Raw genomic sequence first — 9257 nt, 5'->3', positions numbered from 1 at the left:
TGAGTAGGGCGCCAGCCCCATATACCGAGAGTGGCCAGTTCAAACCCAGCCCCAGCCAAACTGCAACAACAACAACAAAATATATAGCCCGGCGTTGTGGTGGGCGCCTGTGGTGGGGCCAGCTGCTCAGAAGGCTGAGGCAAGAGAATTGCCTAAGCCCAGGAGTTGGAGGTTGCTGTGAGCTGTGATCCCACGGCACTCTACTAAGGGTGACAAAGTGAGACTCTATCTCTAAAAAAAAAAAGCAAACCCAAACCACAGTGAGATACAACTGCATACTTTCTAGGATAGGTTTATTTTTTTTTATTGTTGGGGATTCATAGGATAGGTTTTTTTTTGTTTGTTTGTTTGTTTTTTTGAGACAGAATCTCAAGCTGTTGCCCGAGGTAGAGTGTTGTGGTGTTGCAGCTCACAGCAACGTCAAACTCTTGGGCTTAAGCAATTCTTTTGCCTCAGCCTCCCAAGTAGCGGGACTACAGGTGCCCACCACAATGCCCAGCTATCTGTTGTTCTTGTTGCAGTTGTCATTGTTGTTTTAGCTGGCCTGGGCCAGTTCGAACCCGCCAGCCTCAGTGTATGTGGCTGGTGCCCTATCCACTGAGCTACAGGCGCTTGCCTAGGATAGGTTTATTTTTTAAAAAATTGAAAAATAAGGCCAGGCATGGTGGCTCACACCTATAATCCTAGCACTGGGAGGCAAAGACTGGTGGATTACTTGAGCTCAGGAGTTCAAGACCAGCCTGAACAAGAGCAAAACCCCATCTCTAATAAAAATTGAAAAGTTAGGGCGGTGCCTGTGGCTCAAGGAGTAGAGCACCAGCCCCATATACCTGAGGTGGTGGGTTCAAACCCAACCTGGCCAAAAAAAAAAAACAAACTGCAAAAGAAAAAATAATTGAAAAATTAGCCAGGCATTGTGATGGGTGCCTGTAGTTCCACATACTTAGGAGGCTGAGGCAAGAGGATCACTTGACCCCAGGAGTTTGAGTTTGCTGTGAGCATTCAGGCCTGGGGTAACAGAGGGAGACTCTCTTTTCAAAAAACAACAAAAAGAAACCCACAACAGGGTGGTTATATCTAAAGTGCTTAGTACAGGGCCTAGGATGTAGTAAGTGTTCAATATACATGAGTTGTTCTATGTCTATGATGCTGATTATTCAGCAAGACACAAATGTTCAGGTCAGGTGAGGTGGCTAACACCTGTAGTCCTAGCACTCTGGTTGGCCAAGGCAGGTGGATTGCCTAAGCTCCCAGAATCGAGACCAGCCTGAGTCAAAGCAAGACCTCATTTCTAAAATAGCTGAGTGTTGTGGCAGGTGCCTGTAGTCCCAGCTACTTGTGGGAGGCTGAGGCAAGAGAATCTCTGGAGCCCAAGAACTTGCTGTGAGCTGTGATGTCATAGCACTCTACTAAAGGTGAGAAAGTGAGACTGTGTCTCAAAAAAAAGACACAAATATTCAGCCTCATGGAAGCATACTTTTTTCTTTTCTGTTCTTTTTTGAGACAGAGTCTCAAGCTGTTGCCCTGGGTAGAGTGCCATGGTGTCACAGCTCACTGCAATGTCCAACCCTTGGGCTTAAGTGATTCTCTTGCCTCAGCCTCCCAAGTAGCTGGGACTACAGGCGACTGCCACAACACCTGGCTATTTCTTTCCTATTGTTACAGTTGTCATTGTTGTTTAATTTTTAGCTGGCCCAGGCCGAATTCAAACCCACCAGCCTCGGTGTATGTGGCCAGTGCCCTAGCCACTGAACTATGGGCGCCATCTTGCTGTTTTTTAAAATAGGAAACAAGGCCCAGTGCAGTGGCTCATGCCTATAATCCTAGCACTCTGGGAGGCTAAGGCAGGTGGATTGCTTTATCTTAGGAGTTTGAGACCAGCCTGAGCAAGAGTGAGACTTCATCTGAAAATACAAAAATTAGCCAGGCATGTGGCTGGTGCCTGTAGTCCCAGCTACTCAGGAGACTGAGCCAAGAAGATTGCTGAGGCCCAAGAGTTTGAGGTTACTGTGATTTATGATGATGCCATAGCACTCTACCCAGGGTGACAGAGTGAGACTCTGTCTCAAAAAAAGTAAAATAAAGTAATAAAACAGAGTGGGAGGGGAGGCTGAAGTGAGCAAGGCCTTTGTTCAAAAATCACACCTGTAATCCTATCACTCTGGGAGGCCGAGGCAGGGGGATTGCTTGAACTCAGGAGTTTGAGACCAACTTGAGCAAGGGTGAGACCCCATCTCTAAAATAGCCAGGTGTTATGGCAGCCACCTGTAGGCTCAGCTCCTCAGGAGACTGAGACAAGAGGATTACCATGACACTCAACCCCAGGGCAACTGAGTGAGACTCTGTCTTAAAAAAAAAAAAAAAAAAAAAATCTCATCCCTGCTGCCTCCTGGGTGTGGGACCCCAAGCAAGTGAGTTAACACTGTCTGAGCCTCAGTTCCCCTACCTGAAAAAATGGGTTTGGTACAGACTAGAGGCGCTCAATAAACCAATAAACAGAAGACATGGCCAGGTGCTTATAATCCCAGAACTCTGGAAGGCTTAGGCAGGAGAATCAGTTGATGCCAGGAGTTCAAGACCAGCTGGGCAACATAACAAGAACCCCATCAAGAAAGAGAGAAAAGGTTTACCTTATAAGGGTACAGGTGAATCTGTCTAAGAGTAGAATGTGAACGTTTTAAAGCAATAACTGAGAAAATGACATGAAGGCTGTGTTGAGCAGTTTGATGGAAGTATTTCAGATTGCATGTGAAAACCCCATACTGTACCCCAGAAGTGCATTAATGTACATAGTTACCATTCAATAAAAAAAAAAAAAGAAAGAAAGAAAGAAAAGAAGGGAAGGGAAGGGGACGGGAGAGGGAAGGAAGGAAAGAAAAAAAGAAAAGAAAAGAGAAAGGGAAAGGGAAAGAAAAGAAGGAAGGTGGGCGGCGCCTGTGGCTCAAAGGAGTAAGGCTCTGGCCCTATATGCCGGAAGTGGCGGATTCAAACCCAGCCCCGGCCAAAACTGCAAAAAAAAAAAAAAGGAAAGGATAGTAGAAAAGAAAATAGCTGGGAGTGGTGGCACATGGCTATAGGCCCAGCTGCTTGGCAAGATCACTTGAGCCTAGTTAGGTAGTTGCTGCAGTGAACCATGATCACACAACCACACTCCAGACTGGGCAATAGTGTGAGACCCCATCTCTAAATCAACCCCAAAAGCCAGTACACAGTTATTCCACAGTAACCCAATAAGATACGAATAGTGAGCCCCATTTTTCATAAGAGGTAACTTAGATTCAGAGTGAACACCTGTCTGAAGTCACGCAGGCTAGGCGAACAAGATCCCATACCGGGTGAGAGGATGCTCTAATCTTGGAGGGTGCGGAAGACTGGACTTGACAAAGATTTCTCCTACGCAGATGACCCTACGCTGGACAGGAATCCTACCTCCAGCCTCCCAGGTGAGTCCTACTCGCGTATCCCTCCCTCAGGACACCCATCCTCACCCCGCACTTTGTGCATCCCTCCCCCTGACACCGTGTTCTCCCCCACCTCCACCCCAGGACTGCTCTTTTTGCTGCTGATGGTGGGGGCCGTGGCCGTGGCCGCAGTCGTGCTGGGAGCCGGGGTCTGGAGCTGCCGCCGGCGCTGGAGAAAAAACTCAGGCGACCACCTAGGTAAGCGCGCTGAGGTCGGTGGGGCTTTCCCGCGGGCGACCTCTCGTGGCGGATACAGAAACTGCAGCAGGTTGTTAGTGATGGACAGCCACCTCTGCCGCCGCCCCCCCCCCTCCGCCCCCACCGCATCCCCATCTGGTCTTGGGAAAAGACAGAAGGTGGGCTTCAGGGGGATGGAGAAGGCTGGCCCTTATACCATCTTTTTGAAGAAATATAGCCAAAGGGCCCAGGGGTGGGTCGGAGAGGAACGGGATTTCTCAAATGACCGTTCTCCACTCTTCCTAGGAAACCCGTTGTACAGCAATGTACTACATCGGCCTCGTGGGGCCCCAAAGAAGAATGAGGACTGGCATGGAAATGGGAAGGTGCTGGACACCCCCGGAGGGCACCAGAAAGGCCAGAGCATCTATTCAATCTCTTTTCCACAGCCTGTCTCCCACCAGCCATGTCTGGCCGCCAAACCTTGCCTCAGCCCCCAACCCAGTCACTATGTCTCCATGGTCAGTGTCTCTCCTGGCCTGAGCCCTGCTGGGCAGCCAAGGCCAAGAGGACTCCCTGAAAGAAGAGGAGTCAGAGACCCCGGAGAACCCAAAGGGGACACCACCACCTGTGACTATGTGAAGATAGTAACTGCTTCCAAGGGAGGACAACAGTCCCATCCTGATACCCCAGCCTCATTTCTATGAGGAAGGAGCCTTTTTCCCCTCCCCCAGCATTCAATAAAGACTCACTCATGAAGAAAGCAGACCTGGAATTTGTGGCAATTTGGGGGTGCTAAAGAGATTTGAGTGGTCATCTGGGAATCTCAGAGCCCACTGGAGAGGCCCACTGTGGTGAGGGGGCTCTGACAACTCCCCCACTCCCTGCCTTGTTCTAGGAGGGACTTGTTCAAGGAGCAGAAAAGTGATGCCCCTGGCCTCCAAGCAATGTCCCTGCTGGATGCTCCCCGCCCCAGCTGGCATCTGGGAGTGAAGGAGGAGGGAGGAAGTTGGGGCTCCCTGGTATTTACCAGCCCCTGGGGTCTGCTGCCTGACTTTTACCTTGAAGTGACACCAGCTGGGCCAGCCTCCCCTCCCCCACGTCTGCTGTTTCCATGGAGACAGATGTCTTTTCTGCAGATCAAGCAAAGCGGGGCTGGCCTGAGCACCTCCGCACCCACTCAGTATCTACATCTTTATATCTGTGGGTGTTTGCTGTCTGTGGGTTTTTATTAGTCTCTATGGCTCACTGTCTCTGGTTCTTGGAGTTTTGGTCCCTCCCTATGTGAGATTCAGGCTCCAATCTTTATCCCTAAAATAAAGAACTGGGGTTACCCTTACCCCTCTAAGGTTCTCACTTGCCCCATCATTCCTCTAAGGATGCCCCCCTTCCCGTGCCCTACGGTGGCCATTTCACAGATGGAGACACAGGTAGCAGGGGCAAGGGCTCACCCAGAAAGGACACTTGAAACAGACAATAATTTATTTATTTTTCAAGAGGGTTTTGAGACATGATTCTGAGGCTTAGAGCCCAGAAGTTGGCAGAGGGTACCCATCGGGGGTCTGCACAATGACTGGGTATAGCAGGGCCAAGTGTTCAGCACCCTGCACTGGCAGTGGGCGAGAGCTGTAATGTAGGACCAGCTCAGGCACACTGGCAAAGGGCCCACTGTGCTGGCCTAGCACCACCTGGTTCTCTCTGGTCCACATGAACTTCAGATGCAGGAAGCCCTGACTGCTCCTGGGGGAGAGAAGTCAAAGGGAGCACTGAGCACTGCAGATCCACCCATGCACTCTGTCACCCAGGGTCAGATGTGGGCATCCCCCTCAACATCTCTGATAAATAGTGCACTGGTGCCAACCTGTTGTCTTATTGCCCCCTGGCAGGAGTACCTTCCCAAGTCTGTCTACCAGGAAGGTTGGCTAGAGCAGAACTTCCTTTCTTAGAACAGGGATGGGATTGCATGCTTCTCTGCAGGATGTAGAAGGATCAGGTGCCACCTCTCTAAAGCTTAGTTCTTAGTTCATGACATAGGACTGACCTGAAATTCTACTGCAATCAGGAGGGGACCCTGATTCCTGAATCCTCCCCTGACTCCTACTCACAATGAGTTTCCACTGTCTCAGTTAGGTCTGAACCCTTCTTTCTATCTGAGATTATCTTTCTCTCTGTCACTGCCAGAGCACCTAGAATGGGGTTGGAACACAGTAGGGAATTAATTAGTGTTTATTCAATGAAAAGACAGACCATAGTGGCTAGGCACCTCCAGGGCCTCTCTTGAGTCACTCCAGCAACCCCCAGACTCACTCCACTTTCTCTTCAAACTTTCTGATTGCTTGTATTACCTTTCCTGGGCCTCTACTAGTCAACCTCTGTCCCTTTAGCTCCATCTCTGGTGGACAGAATGACCTAGAGCATTGGGATCATTTTATCATCATTATTAACATTAATTAAGCATTTCCTGTTTCCCAGGCATTGTTTTCAACACTTTTTTCACCTATTGTTATCATTTAATCATTGTACTACCAACAGGAAATGGATGTTATTATTATCCTCATTTTATAGATAAGGGAAGGGAGGCCCAAAGAGGTTGAGTAACTTAGCCAAGGTCACACACTTAGAGAGTGATGGAGTCAGGATTTGAACCTGTCTCCAAAGCCCTCTTCTACACTTGTTTTTTTAGATTAGGGGTCCTCAAATTTTTAAACAGGGGGCCAGTTCACTGTCCCTCAGACCGCTGGAGGGCCGGACTGCGGGCCCTGGGACAAGTCGGCTGCTAAGGAGGACAGGCAGCAGCTGCAAAAACACCCAGTGGGCTGGATAAATGTCCTAGGCGGGCTGCATATGACCCGCGGGCTGTAGTTTGAGGACGCCTGTTTTAGATCATGCAGACACATAGTAGAATCTTAGCAGCAGTTTATCATTAGATACACATAGAATCGTAGGGACAGAAGCACATAAAAACAGGGTCTTGAGTAGGGCGCCAGCCACATACACTGAGGCTGGCAAACCCAGCCCGGGCCAGCTAAAACAATGACAACTGCAACAACAACAACAAAATAGCCAGGCGTTGTGGCGGGTGCCTGTAGTCCTAGCTACTTGGGAGGCTGAAACAAGAGAATCGCTTAAGACCAAGAGTTTGAGGTTGCTGTGAGCTGTGACGCCACAGCACTCTACCCGGGGTGACAGCTTGAGACTGTCTCAAAACAACAAAACAAAACAAAACAAAAAGGATCTTATGAGATTCTAGCTTCAGACAGACATGAATGGACATTCTTTAACTTTTGGAACCTTGAACACCTAGTTTCCTGTCTTACTGCAGTCCTGGATCTCCGGTATGGCTTCCATTCCATCTTCTTGTGTGCCTCTGATGACATGGAGCTCTTTCCTAGGGGCCTCCCTGGAGGCCCCGCCCCGGTCTTGGAAGCCCCACCCACCATACCCAAAGCCCTGCCCATGGTTCCGGGAGCCACGCCTCTCTGTTCCCACTGAATTAACCCGAAAGTAAGATGCATGCAGTCAGGGACCCTCTGTTCCTGTGAGGCTGGGGTCTCACCTCAGGGACAGGGAGCAGTCTTGGGGACTGGTCTCACTCAGCCGCACGAGATAGCTGCCTTCCTTGCAGAGCGATAGAAGGTTCTCAGCATCTGCCCGGTTCAGCAGGCCGTGAAACCACCTAGTGGATAAGTGGGGGCACACATCTCACGAAAGGCCATTCCCTTCAAACATATCCTGGGGTCTTTCAGGTCCATGCACAGCCAGTACAAGAAAGAGCTTGTGACGTCCAGGCCAACACGCCAGGGAAATTCCATTGGATTTTTCAAAAGGAGCCTGGTTTCCCAGCAGACATGGTTGTCTGGGGGAAGGAGGGACAGCTGAGCCCAGGTCAAAGAGGGAGCTGTTCCCTCCAATTCATCACATACACCTGAACTTGATGTTTACAACCTACCTAGCTGTATTCCCAAGTGTTATCAGCACCCCTCCCTACTCCCTCAACCACAGTCACTTTCTTTAATTATGTTACAGCCTAAATCCCCACCCACCCGTACCATTCTTTTTTTCTTTTCTTTTTCTGTTGCTCCAGGCTAGTTCACAGCAACCTCAAATTCCTGGGCTCAAGTGATCCTTCTCCCTCAGCTTCCTGAGTAGCTGGGACTACAGGAGCCTGCCACTACGCCCAACTAGTTTTTCTATTTTTAGTACAGATGAGCTGTTACCCTTGCTCAGGCTGGTCTCAAACTCCTGAGTTCAAGCAATCCACACCTCTCAGCTTCTCAGAGTTCTGGGATTACAGGCATAAGCCATCAGGCCTGGTGGCCATGTATGTACCATTCTTTTTTTTTTTTCTTTTTGCAGTTTTGGCCGGGGCCAGACTTGAACGCGCACCGGTGAACCCCAGTACATGGGGCCGGTGTCCTACTCCTTGAGCCACAGGCGCTGCCTTATATGTACCATTCTTTAATATTTTCTTTAATCTGCTCAAAGAGAGGTGAGCACTTGCCAGCAAAGTGTCAATGACAAAGGCACACCAGAGATTTTGTTGTTGTTCGTATTGAAATAAAACTGAAAATAAAATAAATGTTGCATCCTGTGTTTTAGTGTTAAAATAGTTCTGGATTGTTCACAGTCATTCCCAATGACTGGGCTGGACCCAGTACCTCAAGGATAGGGCAAGATTTTGAACCAGATAACAGCGGGAAAGGAACCCCATCTGACTGCTTTGTGTCTAGCCTAGTATGTGGCACACAGCAGGTGCTGGAACCCAGTAAAGATTAGTTGAAGATATGAATGAAGTGAATGAATGAATCAAAGTCTTCCAGTTCCTCTAGTCCTGGGAGGGAAAAGAAAAAACGTTTCCCTGATAATTTGGAGTCTACAGATGGAGAGATTCAAGGGGCTTTTCCACCTTCAGCTTCCCCACTCACGGTTGTTTCTCCAGGGGCAGGGTCGGGTCCACACGCTCTGCGGGTTGGGAGCTCCTGGGTGGGGGTCTCCGAAGCTCCTTGGCTGAGGCTGAGGTCCTTTCCCACTCGGGACTGTCAAACTGCACTGCAGGGGGAGGGTTAGAGATGAAAGGGTTAAGTCCAGCCTACTTCGTGGGGGGGGGGCCAAAGGTAAATCAATGGAATTTCAGTAGGAAGGCCAGAGCTAATTTGGAGCAACCTATCAGTGCCCCACAGAGAGGGGGGCTGAGTTTAAGGCAGGGGCAGGATTGGCACATGAACAACCAATTGGCCTTCAGAAGAAAAGGGTGTGGTCATGTATAAATTCTGGTGCCAGGAAAAGGGCGAGGATGTGTCATGAGCTACAAATCAGAAAGCAGGAGGCGTGGCTAGAGGAGTGGGTTAGAGGCTTCCAAGCAGGGGCCAGAATTCCCTTCTGGCCATCATGAAACTAGAAAATTACCCCCAATACACAGACAGGTGGACTAAGGCACAGAGCTCCAAATACCCTTTCAGTCATATAAACTTCTGGGATAAAGTTGTAGTGGCATAACTTTTCCTGGTCTGAGTTATTTTATTTCTTTTTTTTTTTTTTTTTTTTTTTTGAGACGGAGCCTCAAGCTGTCACCCTGGGTAGAGTGCCGTGGCATCACGCTCACAGCAACCTCCAACTCCT

The 9257-nt window shown here is 49.3% G+C and overlaps 2 protein-coding genes across 3 annotated transcripts in view; one reads left to right on the top strand and one right to left on the bottom strand.

Moving 5' to 3' along the window:
- Positions 1 to 4379, top strand: part of TMIGD2 (transmembrane and immunoglobulin domain containing 2) — a 13281-nt gene extending 8902 nt beyond the window's left edge. The window contains exons 3-5 of one of the 2 annotated variants that reach the window (XM_023512690.1): positions 3402 to 3443; positions 3546 to 3647; positions 3945 to 4379. In XM_023512690.1, coding sequence (XP_023368458.1) covers positions 3402 to 3443; positions 3546 to 3647; positions 3945 to 4345 — 545 coding nt within the window. In that variant the 3' untranslated portion in view covers positions 4346 to 4379. Of the gene's footprint in view, positions 1 to 3401; positions 3444 to 3545; positions 3660 to 3944 lie in introns of both variants that reach the window. The other variant, XM_003788876.2, reaches the window with a different exon arrangement.
- Positions 4380 to 5161: 782 nt separating this feature from the next.
- Positions 5162 to 9257, bottom strand: part of SHD (Src homology 2 domain containing transforming protein D) — a 7168-nt gene continuing 3072 nt past the window's right edge. The window contains exons 4-6 of the mRNA XM_012804431.1: positions 8564 to 8687; positions 7195 to 7314; positions 5162 to 5378 (exon numbers count right to left, since the gene is read on the bottom strand). Coding sequence (XP_012659885.1) covers positions 5162 to 5378; positions 7195 to 7314; positions 8564 to 8687 — 461 coding nt within the window. The remainder of the gene's footprint in view (positions 5379 to 7194; positions 7315 to 8563; positions 8688 to 9257) is intronic.

This window comes from Otolemur garnettii, unplaced genomic scaffold (assembly GCF_000181295.1).
Source record: "Otolemur garnettii isolate 467f Iridium unplaced genomic scaffold, OtoGar3 scaffold00029, whole genome shotgun sequence".
Classification (NCBI taxonomy): Eukaryota; Metazoa; Chordata; class Mammalia; order Primates; family Galagidae; genus Otolemur; species Otolemur garnettii.
This window is presented reverse-complemented; position numbering and strand designations above follow the sequence as displayed.